Here is an 18,261-nt window from a genome sequence, read left to right as displayed (position 1 = left end):
GGCCATTTAATCTTTGTGACAGGCTGACAAATGAGAGTATTTGGATTGCTAATGTGATAAGCGTCAAGATTAAAATGGTATTGGTATATGTTAGGGAGTGAAGAGACCTTGGGTGAAAGCTGTTGTGGGTGGAATTACAAGATAAAAGCTAAGGACGAGAGAGAATGATAAAGTGAATGAAGATTTGGAGAAGAGCAGTTTGTTGAGGAAAGATGAATTTTTTTTGTGGGAAAAAGTTTCATTTGAGGCATCAATGCAACTGACCCCTTAAGGTAGGTAAAGGGGTGAGGATAAAGATGATTTAATATTTGTTTCAGTAATGTCGAAATTTTTTCGGTTTATGTACGTTAGGCCTAGTTATAAATTTTCTATTAAGCTAGTGTAATAGAGATTTGATGATACAGTAGTTTAGTCCCCTCGACTGTGAGGTATTTAGTGGTCTCGTATAGTCATCTGGATCTTGGAAGAAACATTTTTTCAAGAGGGGGGATGGTTTTGTATATGGTTTAACCAAGATACTTGAGAAGTAGTTGTGTATATTCAGTGGTGCTTTTAAATCTCAAGAAGTTGATCTGTAGGATATAGTTATTTTCCATTCTTGTTGTAGCTATCAGATTGTTTGTTTTGTCTCAGTGTATTTATTACTCTATGGTACTTGTTAATGTTGTTTCATAAGTAATAATGTGTATGAGAGGTGTTTTAGAATGAACACGTTATTGACTTCGAATTAACCAGATTATCATCACGTTGGTTTGCTTCAAATAATTAGCAAGAAGAGACATTGAATAATTTTGTTTAAGATTTGGAACTGAAGATACAAATTCTTTTCCCACTTGCCCTTGGTAAAATATATTCAACATATATTTTGTGAAAATCTAGCTTAGCATGTATCCTATAATGTCTATTTAGATATAATATTCATAATTCGATTATATTTATAGTATGTTTACCGAACCATTCCCTTTTTTGTACAAGTCAATATAATTAAGGTATTAAGGTTTTGCTTCCTGAAGATTGTTCCTATTTCCATATAAGGGCCATGGGCCTTTTGTAACATTTTAGAATGTGTTTCTTAACCTACAACTTTGCAATTCTTCCAATAGAAATAACTATTTGTGTGCACTTTGGTTGATGTTATTCTTTTCTCTGTAAGTATAAATGGGGAACGTGGTATTTGATTAGAATTGCTGTAACATGAGAAAACTTGTCAGTGGCAGTTTGCTTGTTCCTGAACTGTTGAACTTTGTGAACTTTCAACTTTGGACCATTGTTAGAATTATTGCATTGAACTAGTCAGACAACTTGTATTTTGTTATTTTTTTTTTTTTTTTTGCATGCCCTTGCTTATTGTTCATCTCTAGCATGCTGACATTTCTCAAGCATTTGAGTGAGTTGTATTCTATTGTTTTTGGTATATGTATTTTCTCAAGTTTTCCAGACTCATGACAAGACATTTTTGATCATCTGATTGTTTAATTAATTTTTGTTTAGGAATATTTTGTCTTCTGCTCTTTTTTGGTTTCATGTTTTGTATATTTTTCTCCACTGTCATTCATGCACCCCCTCGACCTTCCACTGCGGTATGATGATGAATATTGCATAATGCATGCTTAATAGTGGCCCCACATGCATATTTGTAACTCAGTGGGAGGTGCTGAGCATGTCTGGGGTTTGACAGAAGTAGATGACGGCGAACAAGAACAAGGACATTGCTCTGATGGGAAGGAGGAGGAGGAAGACAGTGTGTTGGTGAAGGAGATAACAAATGAAGAAACAGAAAAGGTGACTAAGATGATGTGTCTGCTTCCCAGCACTCAGGAGAGTAGTACATGTGGGGAAGCTTTTTTATGGCTTTTGGGATATTGACTTGTAGATGGTCAGTAAACACTTAGAAATATTTGGTTATTTCTTTGTAAGACGGAGACTTAATGATTGTTGGGATAGTGCTGTATTAAATTGCTTTGGGATCTGTAAAGTAAAATAGATTAACAATGATGATTTCTGCATTTGAACATGTCATTACCTTTTTCGGGAAGGGCAATTGACAATCATGTTTTTGTGTATGCTGTACATTAAGTTTTGCATAACCTGACAGTTGTGCTGTGTTGTCTTCCTCACTTTTCATTACATTTCAGAATTTTACTTTGCTCTACAAAAATACTTCCAGACTTATAGTTTTAGATACAGATGATATTTGGTTCTTTGTTTATTTTTACTACCTTATTTTTACGGGTCCCTAATTTTAGTTATGAAGTTTTTATGCATTTTTTTCAATTGTCTTAGATTCTTGATTTTTGAGGGAGCATATATGTTTACTATATGTATATATGTACAGTATGTTAAGGTTTAGAACATTGCATCCAAGAATATTTTAGATTACAGTACATTAATATTCTCTCATAAAAATTCAATTGATTCTTACAAAATTAACCAGCACATTTTTGCACATTGGACAAGATTTTGACTTAATGTGTCCATACAGTGCACTGGCCTCTCATTTTACTTATGCTACACTACCTGTACTTACAGATGTTCATTGAAAATGTTATCTAAGAATAGTCAAATATATGTAAGAATTACTGAATCTGTCTAATAAGTGAGTGTCCCTTGCTGAACAGAGCTCCCTTTCTCGTGATCTTGTTTACAATGCTGAATTCACAGAGACAAGTGTGGAAGGAGAGTACTATCGTTTTAGCAAGCAATAATGAGCCATCAAGATATTTATTGTTTATTACCTAAATGAGGATAATGTGTAATTGGGAAGAATTATATTTAACATTTTAAGCAACGGAATATTAGCTGCAGTTCATTCAAGTTGAGGGTTTTCCCATTTTACTTGCTAGATTTTTCTTCTATTATAAATGTTGCAGCCCTTTCTTGTCTATATCTTGTGCTATGATTAGTGAAAAAATACCCAAAGAGAAAGACCTGGGGCTTGAGGGCCAAATAATTTAGTGAGGGGTTGCTGCTCAAGGGGGTAATTTTCTAAGAAATTTAAAGATTTAATGGCTTACCATCTTGATCATAGATTTTGTGTACTTGCTGTGGAGTGCATAAATAAGGCAATTATGTTAAGTTCTAGTTAGAGTTGGCTCTCCTGTCAGTAGAAGACAAATCTTTGGTGTTAATTTCAGCCCACTGATGCTTATGAGTTTTATTCTAGCAACAAAGTCTTTTAACTAGAGTGTTCTTAAGAAATGCTCAAATAAATGCAATTCATTCTTTTAATATGTGAGTTTGGGTATCTCAGAAAATCCCTATTGTTGGATCCTTAGCCATGAGTTAAGATTAGCATAGGTTCATTGCCAGAAAAAAATCTATGAAATCTGTATATGGTCTCATGTGCTTTTAACTGAAAGAATCTTGGGTGGTCATCTGTGCTAATTCTTGAGTATTATCACTTGGAAATTTTCTTTTATTTGTAAACCATCAAATGTATATTTTCTAATACATCTTTGGAAAGATGGGCTCATGCAAGTTTACTTGCAGAGCAATGAAAATCCTTGCTTATACTGGGGATTAGGAAAGCAGTGTCTCTACCAATCATTGTAACTTTTGGCCCATCATAATGCAGGTCTCATTTCTTGCCCTTATATTTTTTTTCAGGATAAAGCACTTACATGAGAAATTTAGATAATCTTCACGTGCTAAGACATTGCAATAATGATCTTTACAAATGCCATCAATTCATTATTGAGGAAAGTCATCTCGAGAATTACCACTTAGTGTCATGTGGGAATATCCATATTAAACTCTGATGTCAGCAGTAGGGCATTATTAATGTTGATCATCTGTTAGATATATTTTTTGCTCAAGGAAGGGAATCACCACATTTGTTATGATTTTCTTCACTCATTATCAACTTTGTAGTTATCCAGTTTCTAGGTAACTCAGACAAGTTATTTTATAATTTTGTTTATTCCTTGAGACAAGAGACTCCTGAGCTGAATTAAGAATCTTGAAGTTTCTTTGTTCTTATTGCCACTTTATTTTCTCTAGTTGGACAAGACTACTTAAGAATTTCAATAAGGCCTTATATATGAAAATGGGCTTAAGTTGTAAAATCTAAGGAATTGATACATTTTGTGGACACCTGAGAATAATTATTTTATTTCAATTTTCTTCCTTTAATGGGTTGTCTATTAATTGTTTCATTTTGCGCCGCCTGCGTTGCACAGGGAGCAATGACATTTGTGATATAAGTTAGGGTGCTCCTAGTTAGTGAGGGATACACACTAGTAGATCGGGTCTTCATTTGTCTTTAATGAAAATTTGACCAACACTGCATGCACTACCAGTGATAATAGCATAAGAAGATAGGAGGTATTCATTTATGAAAAATACATTTTGTTAAATTTGTATTTTTCCTAATATCTGTACAATAGTGCAAAAATGCTGGTTCTAGTCCCTTGTAAAAAGCTATTGTAAGATTGCATATTACATTCAGAATGTTCTGTACATATTATTCATGATGTCTTCATGCATGATATTTTCAGAAAGGATGTCCATTTCTTTTTTTAGTGAGGCATCTCTGTAGATATGGAGGTATTTTAAGAACATTCTCCATAGTTAGGGGTAATACCAACAAAATAGACTATGGGTGTTAGGCAGTTAACGTCCATTTTTTAAAGCAACTTTTACATTTTTATTTTGCATTTTTGAAACTCGGTATTCCTAGAAAAAATAAGTTAGGTAAATATCAAGACTATGCATGTATGAGAAAATGAAATATACACTTGATAAATCAGACTACTAGTTTTAAGAAGAGATAGATTCTTAGTAAGAGGTTTGTAGGGGCATTTTATTTAATATTTGTAACTAAAATGTCATGATTTGAGAAATGTTTGTGTGTACTGATGTCATCATTCTTTTGAGCTTTACAGTACGCTGAATCAAAACTGATATTTTTCCTTCTCTATTATGTGTATGGGAGAATGTTTACCTGCTACTTTGTTCAGTCCGTGAATGATTAATGTTAACCCAAGTATATACTACATTCCCCCTCTTGGTTGCAGACTTACACAGCTTTTAGTATTTCAGGGGAGGTTTAATTGTAAATAGATAAAAATTTACCTGCATTTTGGGATTTTTGAGGTAATTTTATATGGCCTCGTGATTTCAATGTTCTATCTTGCTTTCTCCTTATTTTCCTGTTTCATAATCTGTACTGGATTTTTTACCCTATTGGGACCCTTTGGTTTGTTTATCATTCTATTAAGAATCGTGTAAGTGATACTAAGATGAGGTCTTGGTTTGGTTAAGTAGACCTATGATAAAACCTGTTACAATCCCTGTGGTTGCATAATCCCAAAAAACAGTAAGCTTGTTTTTAATATATTTCAGGGGTTGCTATTGAGATTTTATATATGGTGTTTTAGCATCGGGGGTTATTTTGGTATTTAACTCTAGTCACTGACATACAACATAATTCCATGAATCTTACCTCTGAATTTAACAAGTTATAAGTGGAAGTGCCAACTTGATGACCTCTAAAAAAAGACAATGAAGAAAACCCTTTGGGGCTGTTGCACCCTCCCTCATTCCAAACTAGCTGCCAAAACCCTCTCCTTGTGTTGCTGAATGTCCTCTTATCTCATCATCTCAACCATTCTAACCAACCTCTCTTGGATTTTCCTCTTCCTCAAGCCCTAAAACAGAATTTTTCTTGGGATTCTATTATGAGGTTTCTTTAGATCTACAGAAGCACAAAAGAGCTTCTGGTTTCCTTCTAGCTTATTTTCCTGTAGCTGTCTTGCCATAAAAATGGCATCCACAGTCCCTTTTCCCCTCATGAATCCATACTGCTGTTTCCCAATCTTTACAATCTCTAATCTAGTACTCTCTCAGAAACTTTCAAACCATGCTCTGTTTATTTAATTCACTTTTAGTTACTACATTTCAAGACAACATTTCTACCGAAAAGTAGATACCATTTGACTCTCCTGCCAGTCTTTAGGCATTATTTTGCATTCCCTTACTGCTTGTAATAATTCTAGCCTCCATTCTTCCCCCTCTTTAGCTAGTATCTTAACCATTTCTATTTGAAACTGATGGACCTCGAGCTCTAACAATTTTCATTTTACTTAATGCCCCCTATATTCCTGTTTTCCGTATCTCTATCATTAGCCCCTCCACCCTCTCGGCTTCTGTCAGCTCCTCTCTTTCATTTTCAGTATTCAATAGTTGCTCAAAATACTCTCTCCATCTCTTGATGTCTTCATCCCTATGCAATATATTTGTATCTCTATCCTTGATGACTCCCAGTTACCCAAATCTTGTCTGCCTTTTCCTCAAGTTTGAAAGCTTGAAGATATCCTTTTCTCCTTACCCTGTTCCTAGCCATTCATTCAATTTCTCTACTGCTCTCCCAGTAGCTACACTTACCTTCCTCCTCAAATCTTTTTTCCTCTTCTCTCTACCATTCTTCTGCACCCTGTGCATGCCTTATTTCCCAGTCTTTAAAGGTCTTTAATTTTCTTTTAACAGACTCTTGCACCTCTCTTTCCCACCATCACATACCTCCTTTCGATGCATCATATTAGCTGGTTCTTCCTACTAGTTCCTGTTTCTCTTACACAAATTTTTTTCATATCCACCTAGATATTTTTCACTACCCTGTCAAATCTCTAAAGTTCAACCTTCCCAATCATATGTCTCACAATCCTCCTAAATTGCTCACCCTTTTCTCCTTTAAGATCCCAAACTTATATTCTAGATCTCCTCTTTCTATTCTTTGGTTTTCTACCTCTCATTTGATAATCCATCACTATCAGCCTATGTTGTTTAACACATGATTTCCCCCAAAATCATTTTACAATTCACCCCATTAGTTTTGACAACTCCTGTAATCATGGTGTAATCTGCTTTACACTCTTCCACTTTCATATGTTAACCAGGTGCTTTTCTAACTTGAATAAGGTTAGGCCCACTACCAGTAACTTCAGTTGATGACTGTAAGGTCATGTGATCATAAAAACCCTAAGCCAAATTAGAAACTATGCTTGATGCTATCAGAAATATGTATGTGGTTAGGCCGTCCTATAGAAGCGACATACATTAGGATCCCCCTGCTGTGATCCCTAAGCCCAAAAAGGACTTTAAAGGCCTGCTCAATTGCAAGAGTGCAGCGTCAATAGGAAAGAAGGCTTTGGCATGAATTGGTACCATTCCTAAGGTTGTGTGTAAGTTGGCTCTGGGAGCAAAATCATTAGTACATTTTGTCCCGGTGCCTGGTGTTAATGCTTTTGTTGCTCTTGTGTCTGTCATCCCTACCCCTGTGCCTTCAGTTCCAAGGGATATAGCCCCCTCCCTCCTGCCTGTGACCCAAGCCCCTGTGTCTGTATCATAATCCCCAGTGAGTGTGCCTATCATCTCTCCTAGGCAGTGTTCCCCAGTGTTATGGTTTCTGTTGCAGCAACCAGTATGGTTTCTCCCCTCAGGAGTGTGTCCTTGTCAGTGGTCGCTTTGACCTTGACGCCTCTGTTTGCAGAGCCTGAGGTAATGGTTGACAGGTAGAAGAAATGTGCATATTATTCTTTCTCCTGCAACTCCTCTTCCAACTCTTTATTCTGATATGCCTTATAAAAAGAAGTCGAAGTAGTTCAGGGATGCTAGTTGCAGTTATAAAAAAGGGGCTCCTCATGACACCACCTCTCTTTCAGGGTGGTGGATGACCTTTGAATGATTTCCTGTCCTGTGTTTCGTCCCCCTGGAGATGGTGCACAGTGGCCCAGGTTTTCCCTGCTACCGTATGAATCAGGCAGGTCAGAGGTATATGGGGACCATACACTTTCTGTTGGCCAGGGGTTGGACGAGAGTCAGTGCCCTCCCTCAGTTTTCCTAAAGGGTCAAGGCTATCCCTGGAGCTGGCCTGGTAAGCTCTAGCTAGTTTGTACCTTTATCAAGTTGACAATCAAATCTGTGTATTTGTGAACAGCCTCGCTTCCAATCAGTCAAACAAGATATTATGCTCCCCCCCCCACTCTTGAGGCAGAGAGGGATCTATGTACCAGAAAAAATTGCATCACCTCTTCAGGTTGTCCTGTCAAATGTGCGCTCTGACAGTAGGATTTTCCTTGAAAAGATTCATGCCAGAAGGCACGTCCTCAGTCACTGAGACTGCGGCCATGGAATCATCTGCTATGGCCTCCCTCCAAGTGATCTTTTGTCTTGACCATGAGTCAGGCACAGTGACATACTGTGACCCAAGCCCCTGTGTCTGTATCATAATCCCCAGTGAGTGTGCCTATCATCTCTCCTAGGCAGTGTTCCCCAGTGTTATGGTTTCTGTTGCAGCAACCAGTATGGTTTCTCCCCTCAGGAGTGTGTCCTTGTCAGTGGTCGCTTTGACCTTGACGCCTCTGTTTGCAGAGCCTGAGGTAATGGTTGACAGGTAGAAGAAATGTGCATATTATTCTTTCTCCTGCAACTCCTCTTCCAACTCTTTATTCTGATATGCCTTATAAAAAGAAGTCGAAGTAGTTCAGGGATGCTAGTTGCAGTTATAAAAAAGGGGCTCCTCATGACACCACCTCTCTTTCAGGGTGGTGGATGACCTTTGAATGATTTCCTGTCCTGTGTTTCGTCCCCCTGGAGATGGTGCACAGTGGCCCAGGTTTTCCCTGCTACCGTATGAATCAGGCAGGTCAGAGGTATATGGGGACCATACACTTTCTGTTGGCCAGGGGTTGGACGAGAGTCAGTGCCCTCCCTCAGTTTTCCTAAAGGGTCAAGGCTATCCCTGGAGCTGGCCTGGTAAGCTCTAGCTAGTTTGTACCTTTATCAAGTTGACAATCAAATCTGTGTATTTGTGAACAGCCTCGCTTCCAATCAGTCAAACAAGATATTATGCTCCCCCCCCCCCACTCTTGAGGCAGAGAGGGATCTATGTACCAGAAAAAATTGCATCACCTCTTCAGGTTGTCCTGTCAAATGTGCGCTCTGACAGTAGGATTTTCCTTGAAAAGATTCATGCCAGAAGGCACGTCCTCAGTCACTGAGACTGCGGCCATGGAATCATCTGCTATGGCCTCCCTCCAAGTGATCTTTTGTCTTGACCATGAGTCAGGCACAGTGACATATTTTGCAAAGTCAATGGGCTTATCAAACTCTGAGTCTTTGGAGAAGTACAAGAGTCTTTTGCTCTTTGATGGGAAGGCAGTGACCCTCCTGGCACACCAGTCGACAAACCAGTGCACAACTGGGTTTTGAAGAGGAGGGATCTATTGGTGTACCAATTCTCAAAGCAAGTTTGTTCAGAGGTAATTCTGATGCTATGAATCACGTTTGTGCGGGCGACCATGTCTATCCTTTTGAGGAGTCACGTGCAGGCAGCAGTGAAGAACTAAGTTTTCTTCAAGGGCCCTTTGCTTTTTCTTTCTCCTCTCCTGAAGATGAATCAGATGCACTGTTACTGTTGGATGTGACTTGGTGCTGGTAAGTTACGCTTCTGAGCTCCATTCTTTAGAATCTAGAGAAGTAGCTCCCTCATCCTCCCTAGACAAGGGGTAATGTATTGGAATATATACCAACCCATTGATCATCATAGACCAGGTATATTAATCTGAAATACTCCTTTGATCATGCACCAATCTTCTTGTACAGGCCAGTATCTATTCATCAGCCTATTCATCCTTACAATAGACAGATATGGGGTTGGTGGAGGCATCCCCTATGTTCCTTTATGAGACCAGGCAGACTGATCTTTCCAGGGAAGAAAAAAAACAACCAGTTCAGCTCAGTTTTAGGGGTACTTCTGACCTGACTATTAGTGAGTCGTCCTATTTGAAAGGATGAAAGATTTTTTTTATTTGTTTAGGAACAAATAGGAAATTTTAAGGATAGTTTGTATTTTTATAACTATACAAACCTGAGTCCTATAAAGTTAAACTTCCCACCTCAAACACCCTCTTAATCTTGAGCCGAAAGGTCAGAAGGGAAGAGCTCACGACAGGAGAGGGAGTGGGGTTACTTGCCCACGCTCACCACCTGCCATTAACTACCTTGTTAACAAATTCAATGGCCGTTCAAGCTCCGCTGAAGACAGTTTCCTATTTTAAAAAACTCGGGTATGTATAGCCAGAAAAAAATACAAATTTTCAAATTTATATTGCTAGTTTGAAGGAGGTTGGTCAAAATTTTTTTACTTTTATTCTGAGGGTGTCAATTTGACACTTCCACTTAGAAGCTTGTTCTTCCCAGAGGTATGGAAATAGTAGATTTTAGTTTAAATGCCATGTTTTGGGTCCATGCATTCAAGTGCTTGAGATATATTTTAATTCATGAATTTGTTTTTATAGATGGTGTACCATAGCTAGGTGTATTATGTCTAGAAACTTACGTGTAGAAGATTTTAGCTGAAATTCATATATTTTATTACATTTATATTTTTATTACATTCAAAGGTTCCATCATTTTTATAATTAATTTTCCCTTCATATACAAGAATTTTCAGTGCTTCCACCAATTAAAAGTTTTTGAAATAATGATTTTTAAATTTCAATAAATTGATGTATATTTGTTTTAGATGGTTTTATTTTTAAATAGCTGATTAATTGTATAGATTAATTCCTAAATGTTAGCTTATTGTTTATTTTATTGCCAAATTACCTAAACAACAGACCCTCTTTTAACTTATTTTGAAGGATCCAAAAGAAAATTATAATGTTTTCTTGGATTTTTAAGGGAGATACTGTAGGTTGTGTTATTTTTCCCTGTGTTCAAAGATGATTTTATCATCATGTGTTGCTTTCATTGGAACTCTAATTCTTTTACAATTATTTATATTTGTAAATGATACACACACGCTGTATTTTTGTTTTCTCTATACCTGTATGCAATATGTAAATCCAGGTGCAATTTTTTCAGTGATATAAGGGAGGGAGGTTTAATATCTTTCCCCTTTATGTCTATTTACTACCTAATTATTCATTTATATATATAAATAACTTGATGTAAGGTATGCTGTATATACTTGGTGGTGGTACTGAATCTTATTTTCTCCACACACACATATATATATATATATATATATATATATATATATATATATATATATATATATATATATATATATATATATATATATATATATATACAAGGTTTGTCGTTTTTTCTCCTAATAGGCTTTGTTTTTCTACTGAACCTCATTTTCTCTGTATGTATTGCAAAGTGATGTCAGCAGTACAGCATATTTGTATAATTTTTGCCATGGTTAGCCAAGAATTTTTTTTAGCTTTGTTCATGCATGAATTGATCAGAAAGAAATGAAATTTGCGAATGCCCTGTCAGGAAAGTTCGGGAAATAAAAGGAAAACGCAAAAGTTAAGGGGGATTAGGTTAATACATCCAAATCTACCAGGATATTGATAAAAGATATTAGTCTTAATAATAATGAATTTATATTATTGTTGTTTTTACTAATAGTAATATTGTTATTATAATGATATGGATGACCTCTAAGGTAAGGGTCATGAGCTAGAAAGGGCTGGGCTAACAGTCTTGTTCCTAGTATTTTTTAATTCCTTATTTTATAAAGATTTTACCTTTTTTTCTGTGGAATATTTATGTATATTATTTCACTCTTAAGATGCATTGCTCTTTTAATTTAGGGATTGGATGGCTAAGTAATAAATTTGGTTGTGACGTGTTCAATAAATGTTCATGGGGTGCAAGAAAGCAAGTGATTAGCGATTATGTTCGTTTAAATACGGGTGATCCAGTTTTTAGAACTTGCATAGAATTATCATATCTGTTAATACTGTCACAGGCAGAAATCTAGCATATTTCTGCTTTCATATTTTATACCTATGTTATCTTTACAATTCATATTTTATACTTACGTTTCCATCTTTAACTTACGTAGTTAATACGTATACTTGAGAAGTTATAGGACAGTGCTGCGAAAATCAGTTTTAGGATAGTGCTTTGGAAGATTTCAAATAATAATTAAAGACTTGCTATAAATTTATTTTATGAATGATTGCGATGATCGTCATCAAAATTCATTTAGGTAGTCCCCATGCCTTATCACATTACTGTATTACAAATTAATGACATGTAAATATTTTTCTTTAAAGTCGTCGTATGGGTTGTTACAGATATACAGTATATCAAAATTTTCTGTGCATCTAGATGAAATCTGTAATTGGGTAATGCAACTTTTTGTTAAGGTGTAGTCTGGAAGTCAATTATATTAATCATTTTACAGTGTCTGCATTAAAAAAAATTTTATTCACTTACAAATATTCTCTAAATACAGTAGTGCATGGTAATAGCTGTGGCCCATCACAGAATTTCGTCATCTGTTGTTTAAACAAGATGCCACAAAAATAAAAGCATGTGACTTAACACTAGAAAAGATGTAGCTATAAAGCTATATTTTCATAAATCGCCATACTGAGTTACAAATATTAGACTAGTTAAATCAATAAATCTAGAACATTAGCATTCTTCTTCTAGTGTTAAAATTCCACTTTAAGATCAGATTCTTCTTTTCAAAATTAATGTTATATTCATATAATTTTGTCATACAGTAAGATTTCCTTATCCGTGGCACATTATGTTCTGAGCAATCCTCCGTTTTCTATTTCCAAAGCGATATAATCTAGGGATTTTTTTGATACGTAAATACTCATTTAAGAAATGTCATACTTTCAATATAAAATGCATATACGACTTATAATGTGCTGTACTAGGCTTCACCAAACTGCTGAGTACTAAATATAAATTAAAAGCACTCCTGTATAATGATAAAAATATTAGTGAATAATACCATAATTAAAAAACAATCATAAATAAAAGCTCTATCTCCAAAACATGGCAAGTTTATGGCACTTGTCTTAATATATCCATACTAAAATGATGTTACTAGTAAAAATTATTAAAAAGGACGGTAAAACATGATACCGTTCTGTGTATGATTGTGTATTATTTTATGATATAAGATACGTGATAAAAGTAATTGTAATATGTGATCAGCAATATGAAAAAAATTCTTCCTCTGGTAAAAGTAAGAGTTGTGCGAATCGGAATTTAATTGATTTTATTTTGTAAGCTTGTATATTCTTGATTCAAATAAAGCATGATATTTCAAGTAGAAAAATTATGAAGTTAGAATTTAAAGTATCTTCTATTTTGATAACTTTATTTGTTAATGAAAAAGTTTTTTTATATTTTTTTAAGAAAAACTAAATGTATCATAACATGAAAACATGGAATAAGTTCAAATCTATTTAATATTAATTTTCCGTATCAATATTAAACGCCACTGTCAAATGGAAGGGAAATTTCCTTTTACAGCCAGTTGCCTTGGTAAAGTTAATGAATTGATGTTAACATTTACCGTACAGTAATACCTCACTCTTCGTCGTCAATTGGTTCCAAGAGACCAGAAGTAAGGGGATTTTCAAAGTAGGTCAGATTTTATCCTTATAAAGTGACTTGTAGATCTCTTCATGATATAAACATGAAAAAGCACAAAACATGCTCTCATTTTATAAACACAGCATACCTGCATTAATACGCCTTCTTGTGCAGTACAGGCTCTGTACAGCACTGAATTTATAAGATATGAATGAAATGTGAAGTTTTTCAAGAGAGAAAAAATATGGAACAGTAAATTGTAGTAATAATAATATTAACACATTAATAAATGTTATTTAACTTTAAGTGGGCATCTCTTCTACTTGTGTACCTGGTTCGTCTTTGTCAAACATGATGCCGATGGCAGCAGTTCTTTGTCGTCAAGATGAGGTGGTGCCTTGCTAGACTATCTTCTTTTCACCTCTTAATTTGAAATTAATCCAAGTTTCTTGAATGGTGTTACTTCCTTTTTCATCAGAAATTGTCTTAAAAGGCAGGAATAAATCTTCAACGCCATTCATAGTTTTTGAAAACCGTTCAGCTGAAGGGTTGTTGAACTCAAAGATGTACAAAATATTTGATAAATGGTAAAAACCCCACTGCATTTTTTGAGTTTCAAGTTTGATCAATTTTTTGTTGCTCTAACTTCCACACTCCCATGTTTATTAGTAGCTGTTTTTGAGTCTCGAACTGTTCAAAATCTTCCTCTCCCAACGCCATCTCAAGTTCATTGAGCTGCACTACCTAGTTCCTGTATATGACTTTGACAGGGACTTCAAAGTCTTTAAATCATTCACAAATTGAGGGAACAATATTTTTTCAAATGCTTTTCGTCGCTAATTGAGTCCCTTCTGCCCAAGAAGTGCTTATGTTTAACACTGCTCAATAAATACAGTATTGAATGCCTTCCGTCCTCTGTGGAAGTAGCATCAGCTGCATGGCGTAAAGTGTACTGTAAACAGTACCGCTTGAATATCTCTTTTGATGTCTTGGTTCATGGGTTGTATAAGAGAGTTAGTGTTGGCAAGAAAATAATTTTTGCATTTGGATCCATGTTGTTCAGCTATGTTGGATGTCCTGCAAACATTGTCAAGGATCAATATAACCATGAAATGGGGTTTCTTGACCCTGCAATACCCCAATTACTCCTTCACTCTTGGTATAAAATGGCAATTAAACTACTTTTCAAAAACCGATGTGGTGACCTGTGCCTTCAGATTAGCCATCCAAATCATGAGGTGTCGACTTTGAGATGTTCTTAAGGGCCTGGGGATTTGAGGCTTGAAATTTCCAGTAATGTTTCCAATTTACATTAAAGCTCGTCTGTCTTTTTCCGTCTTGTACCCTGACATAGTTTTCTCTTAGAAATAATTGAATACATTAATTAGGCATTCTCTACCAGAATAATCCCATCTTGTCTATATTGATGATTATTTCCTTGGAGAATTTGATATTATGCTATGATTATCTATAAATTCCTCGGCAAATTCTTGAATAGCTTAAACCATCAAGGGTTGCAAAAATTGTAGTGATCTTATCACTTTTTTTTTCTTTCTTTCTTTTTTTGACGTACTCAAAAATTAACTTTGCCTTCATTTTAATAAGCATTTTTTCATTCATGTGTCTGTTGTTCTATCCAAAGAGGTAATAAGCATTCTATTGCATCATAAATTATGCCTCTATTTACGTTAATTGTTGAAGTTTTTAATGATGGACCTTTTTCAGTCGCATATTGGACAACGTGGTCTGTCTTTAATAATTGTGGACACTGTTCTCTGAGGCAGGCATACAACTTGCGCAATGTTTATCACCTCACCCTTTTCACACCTTTAGATCATATCAGATTTGTTTTGCATTATAATCACATGCCTCTTATAATCACTCATTTGCTTTGGAGACATTGCTAAAATAGGAAAATATTGTCAAGATTTAAAAGGATAAAATCAACACACAAGTACAACACCGTAAACAACTAAAGCTTGTAGTTAAGGGAAGGCTTTCTTCCGAGTGAAATATTTCAGTTAACCATTTTTTCTATATCTCATTGAATAGGCATTAAGCCTATTGAATTGGTAACAGTCTTTTAAAGAACTAATTGTTCGACTTTCAGAGTAACAAAACCAACACTGCTTTGGTTAGGATAAAGTTACTCAAGAGAATCTTTATTATACTGTACATCTTTTGAGAGAATAAAAACAAGGTTGTTAGACATTGTACATGTTTTTATACATAGTTCCAGAATAACTAGAATATTCTGTTTATTTTATGTATACAGTCTTGCTAATATTTTCATTATGAATATAGGTATGCGTATTTACTTATTTCATAAATAGAATCAATTTTTTTCCATTTGTTATGATGGTTCAACATTGAGAACGATGCAAGGTCATGTAAAATGGCGTAATGCAGATTTTATTTTTTCCATTTATTATTTGAGGAGGACCAACGTAAAGTAGGAACTGATGTCTGCATACCAAACCTACGTAAACTAGGGGTAGACATTGTAAAAAGTGTAGTATAGCTAAAGATATTTCATATTCACATGTTATGATATTTTAAAGAACTTACTTTAGAATCAGGCACATTTTTTCATTAACAAATATAAAGTTTTTGAAAATTAAAAAGCAACTAAACTTATTTGTACTTTTCTTACTTAATCTGTAGGGAAGAGGAGTGGTAGGTTGAAAAAAAAAGTAACAGAGGGATGCGCTAAAGCATGAAAATTATTATTATTATATATATATATATATATATATATATATATATATATATATATATATATATATATATATATATATATATATATATATATATATTATATATATATATATATATATATATATATATAATATATATATATATATATATATATATATATATATATATATATATTATATATATATATATATATATATATATATATATATATATATATATATATATATATATATATATATATATAATATATATATATATATATATATATATATATATATATATATATATATATATATATTATATATAAATATATATATATATATTATATATAAATATATATATATATTATATATAAATATATATATATATATATATATATATATATATATATATATATATAATATATATATTATATATATAAATATATATATAAATATATATATATATATATATATATATATATATATATTATATATATATTATATATATAAATATATATATAAATATATATATATATTAAATATATATATATATATATATATATATATATATATATATATATATATATATATATATATATATATATATATATATATATATATTAAAAAAAGGGGTAAAGCATCTATTATATTTTATGCAGCAAATTTGTCAATACCAAATCATCATTAAATATAGTAAATACAGATAGAATGTAGTGAAAATACTGAATGAAATGGATTAAGGATGATATAGAATATGAAAGGGGATAAGGAATAGATATAGACTGAAACAAACAGTAAAAATAGTGAATAACAGAAAGAAAAACGAAAAGAGGTAAGATTGTGAGAAACCCTTAGCCTGATTCAGCATTCCATTTATACCATTTACTTGGAACAACTTTATAGTAGCCTACTCTACTGAGTGGTAATGTAATGGGGAACCGTTTAAACATTTTACCCAGTGCTACCAATCTAGTGGCTGCGGTTGAGTAACTTTTATTATATATATATATTTTTTTTAATGGTATTAATAGTTCAGTAGTGTATAGTCAAATCAGTGGTTAGGGATATTTTTATGTGTTATTAATTCCTAATTTTTTGTAAGAAATGGATCTTTATTTGATATTGTTCATGACTGTTCATGAGAATGCAATTAAGATTTCCCATTAACTAAATGATATGAAATTGTTCCTAAAGCTAGCGGCAAATATCAGTTTTCATTCCCACAGATAAGCTGTTAACCTTTGAATATTTTTTTGTTGATATGATAGTTGAAAATGAAATTTAAAATTTTTTAATCCAATATTTTTTGCAAAAATAGTTTTATCCAGCCTCATGTGAATTTAACATTTTTTAGTTGAATCCAAAAGAGGAAAGCTAGTTATCAATAAGATTTTCTCCATTCATCTTCTTGAACTCTATTGAGGGATGCAATTCAGCTTTACCTTCTCTATACTTCTAAGTACATCAAAAAGAAATTTTTTTTTGTGTTTACAGTAATTAATCACAAAAATATTCGTTGTCAAAATTATTGGAAATTATGCAAGGAATGTGTTTTAATAGGCTGGATCCTAGTTAACAAAAGTAACAGGAAAGTATGAAAAGTAAAAGGTACTCACCTAAGGACACAAGATTATCTATGGTAGGTATTGCAACTCACTACAAAAATAAAAATGTTTAAATCTGGTCTTTTAATGTTAACCCAAAAGTAGATGCTATAGTAGTGTATACTTTCCTGTATTATGAGATGCTAGATATGGTTACTTTCAGCTTCTGCATAGCTTTGTTTGTAGTGTCTCCCTTTCCTCTGTTATTGCCATAGTCTTTCAAGGTGTTGGGTTCAAGCAAAACATATTTCATGGTTTTATGATGATGATTTTCTGTTTTCTATGACAGTAATGTTAATTTATAGATAATCTGTCTTATTCAACAAACAAGCATTTTGAGCATAGAAATATTTATTCCTGTGGTCTTATACTTTCTCAGGGCTTTAAAGAAATGGACATGGATGTGATTGGAGAGTTTCGCTATGCAGATGAGGAATTCAAAGATCCTGATGACAACCTAAGGTAAGTCATTGTGCTTTAGTTACAGTTCCTGGATGGCCTAGTTCAGATACTGTGTGGGAGAGAAATATGGGTAGTTACACTATAGCATTTCTTAGGTTATTTATATACTACCTAAGGAAGAGTATAGTATGTAT

At 33.7% G+C, this 18,261-nt stretch overlaps 1 protein-coding gene across 13 annotated transcripts in view; it reads left to right on the top strand.

Moving 5' to 3' along the window:
- Positions 1-18,261, top strand: part of fmt (phosphatase 6 regulatory subunit 1-like protein fmt) — a 228,552-nt gene that overhangs the window by 121,666 nt on the left and 88,625 nt on the right. For 7 of the 13 annotated variants that reach the window (XM_068364570.1, XM_068364575.1, XM_068364571.1 and 4 more), the window contains 2 exons: positions 1,618-1,782; positions 18,045-18,127. In XM_068364570.1, the coding sequence (XP_068220671.1) occupies positions 1,618-1,782; positions 18,045-18,127 (248 nt within the window). The remainder of the gene's footprint in view (positions 1-1,617; positions 1,783-18,044; positions 18,128-18,261) is intronic. The other 6 variants (XM_068364580.1, XM_068364576.1, XM_068364579.1 and 3 more) reach the window with 1 other exon arrangement.

Source organism: Palaemon carinicauda, chromosome 41 (assembly GCF_036898095.1).
Source record: "Palaemon carinicauda isolate YSFRI2023 chromosome 41, ASM3689809v2, whole genome shotgun sequence".
NCBI lineage: Eukaryota > Metazoa > Arthropoda > Malacostraca > Decapoda > Palaemonidae > Palaemon > Palaemon carinicauda.
The sequence above is the reverse complement of the archived record's forward strand: the minus strand, read 5'-3'. Positions and strand labels throughout refer to the sequence as shown.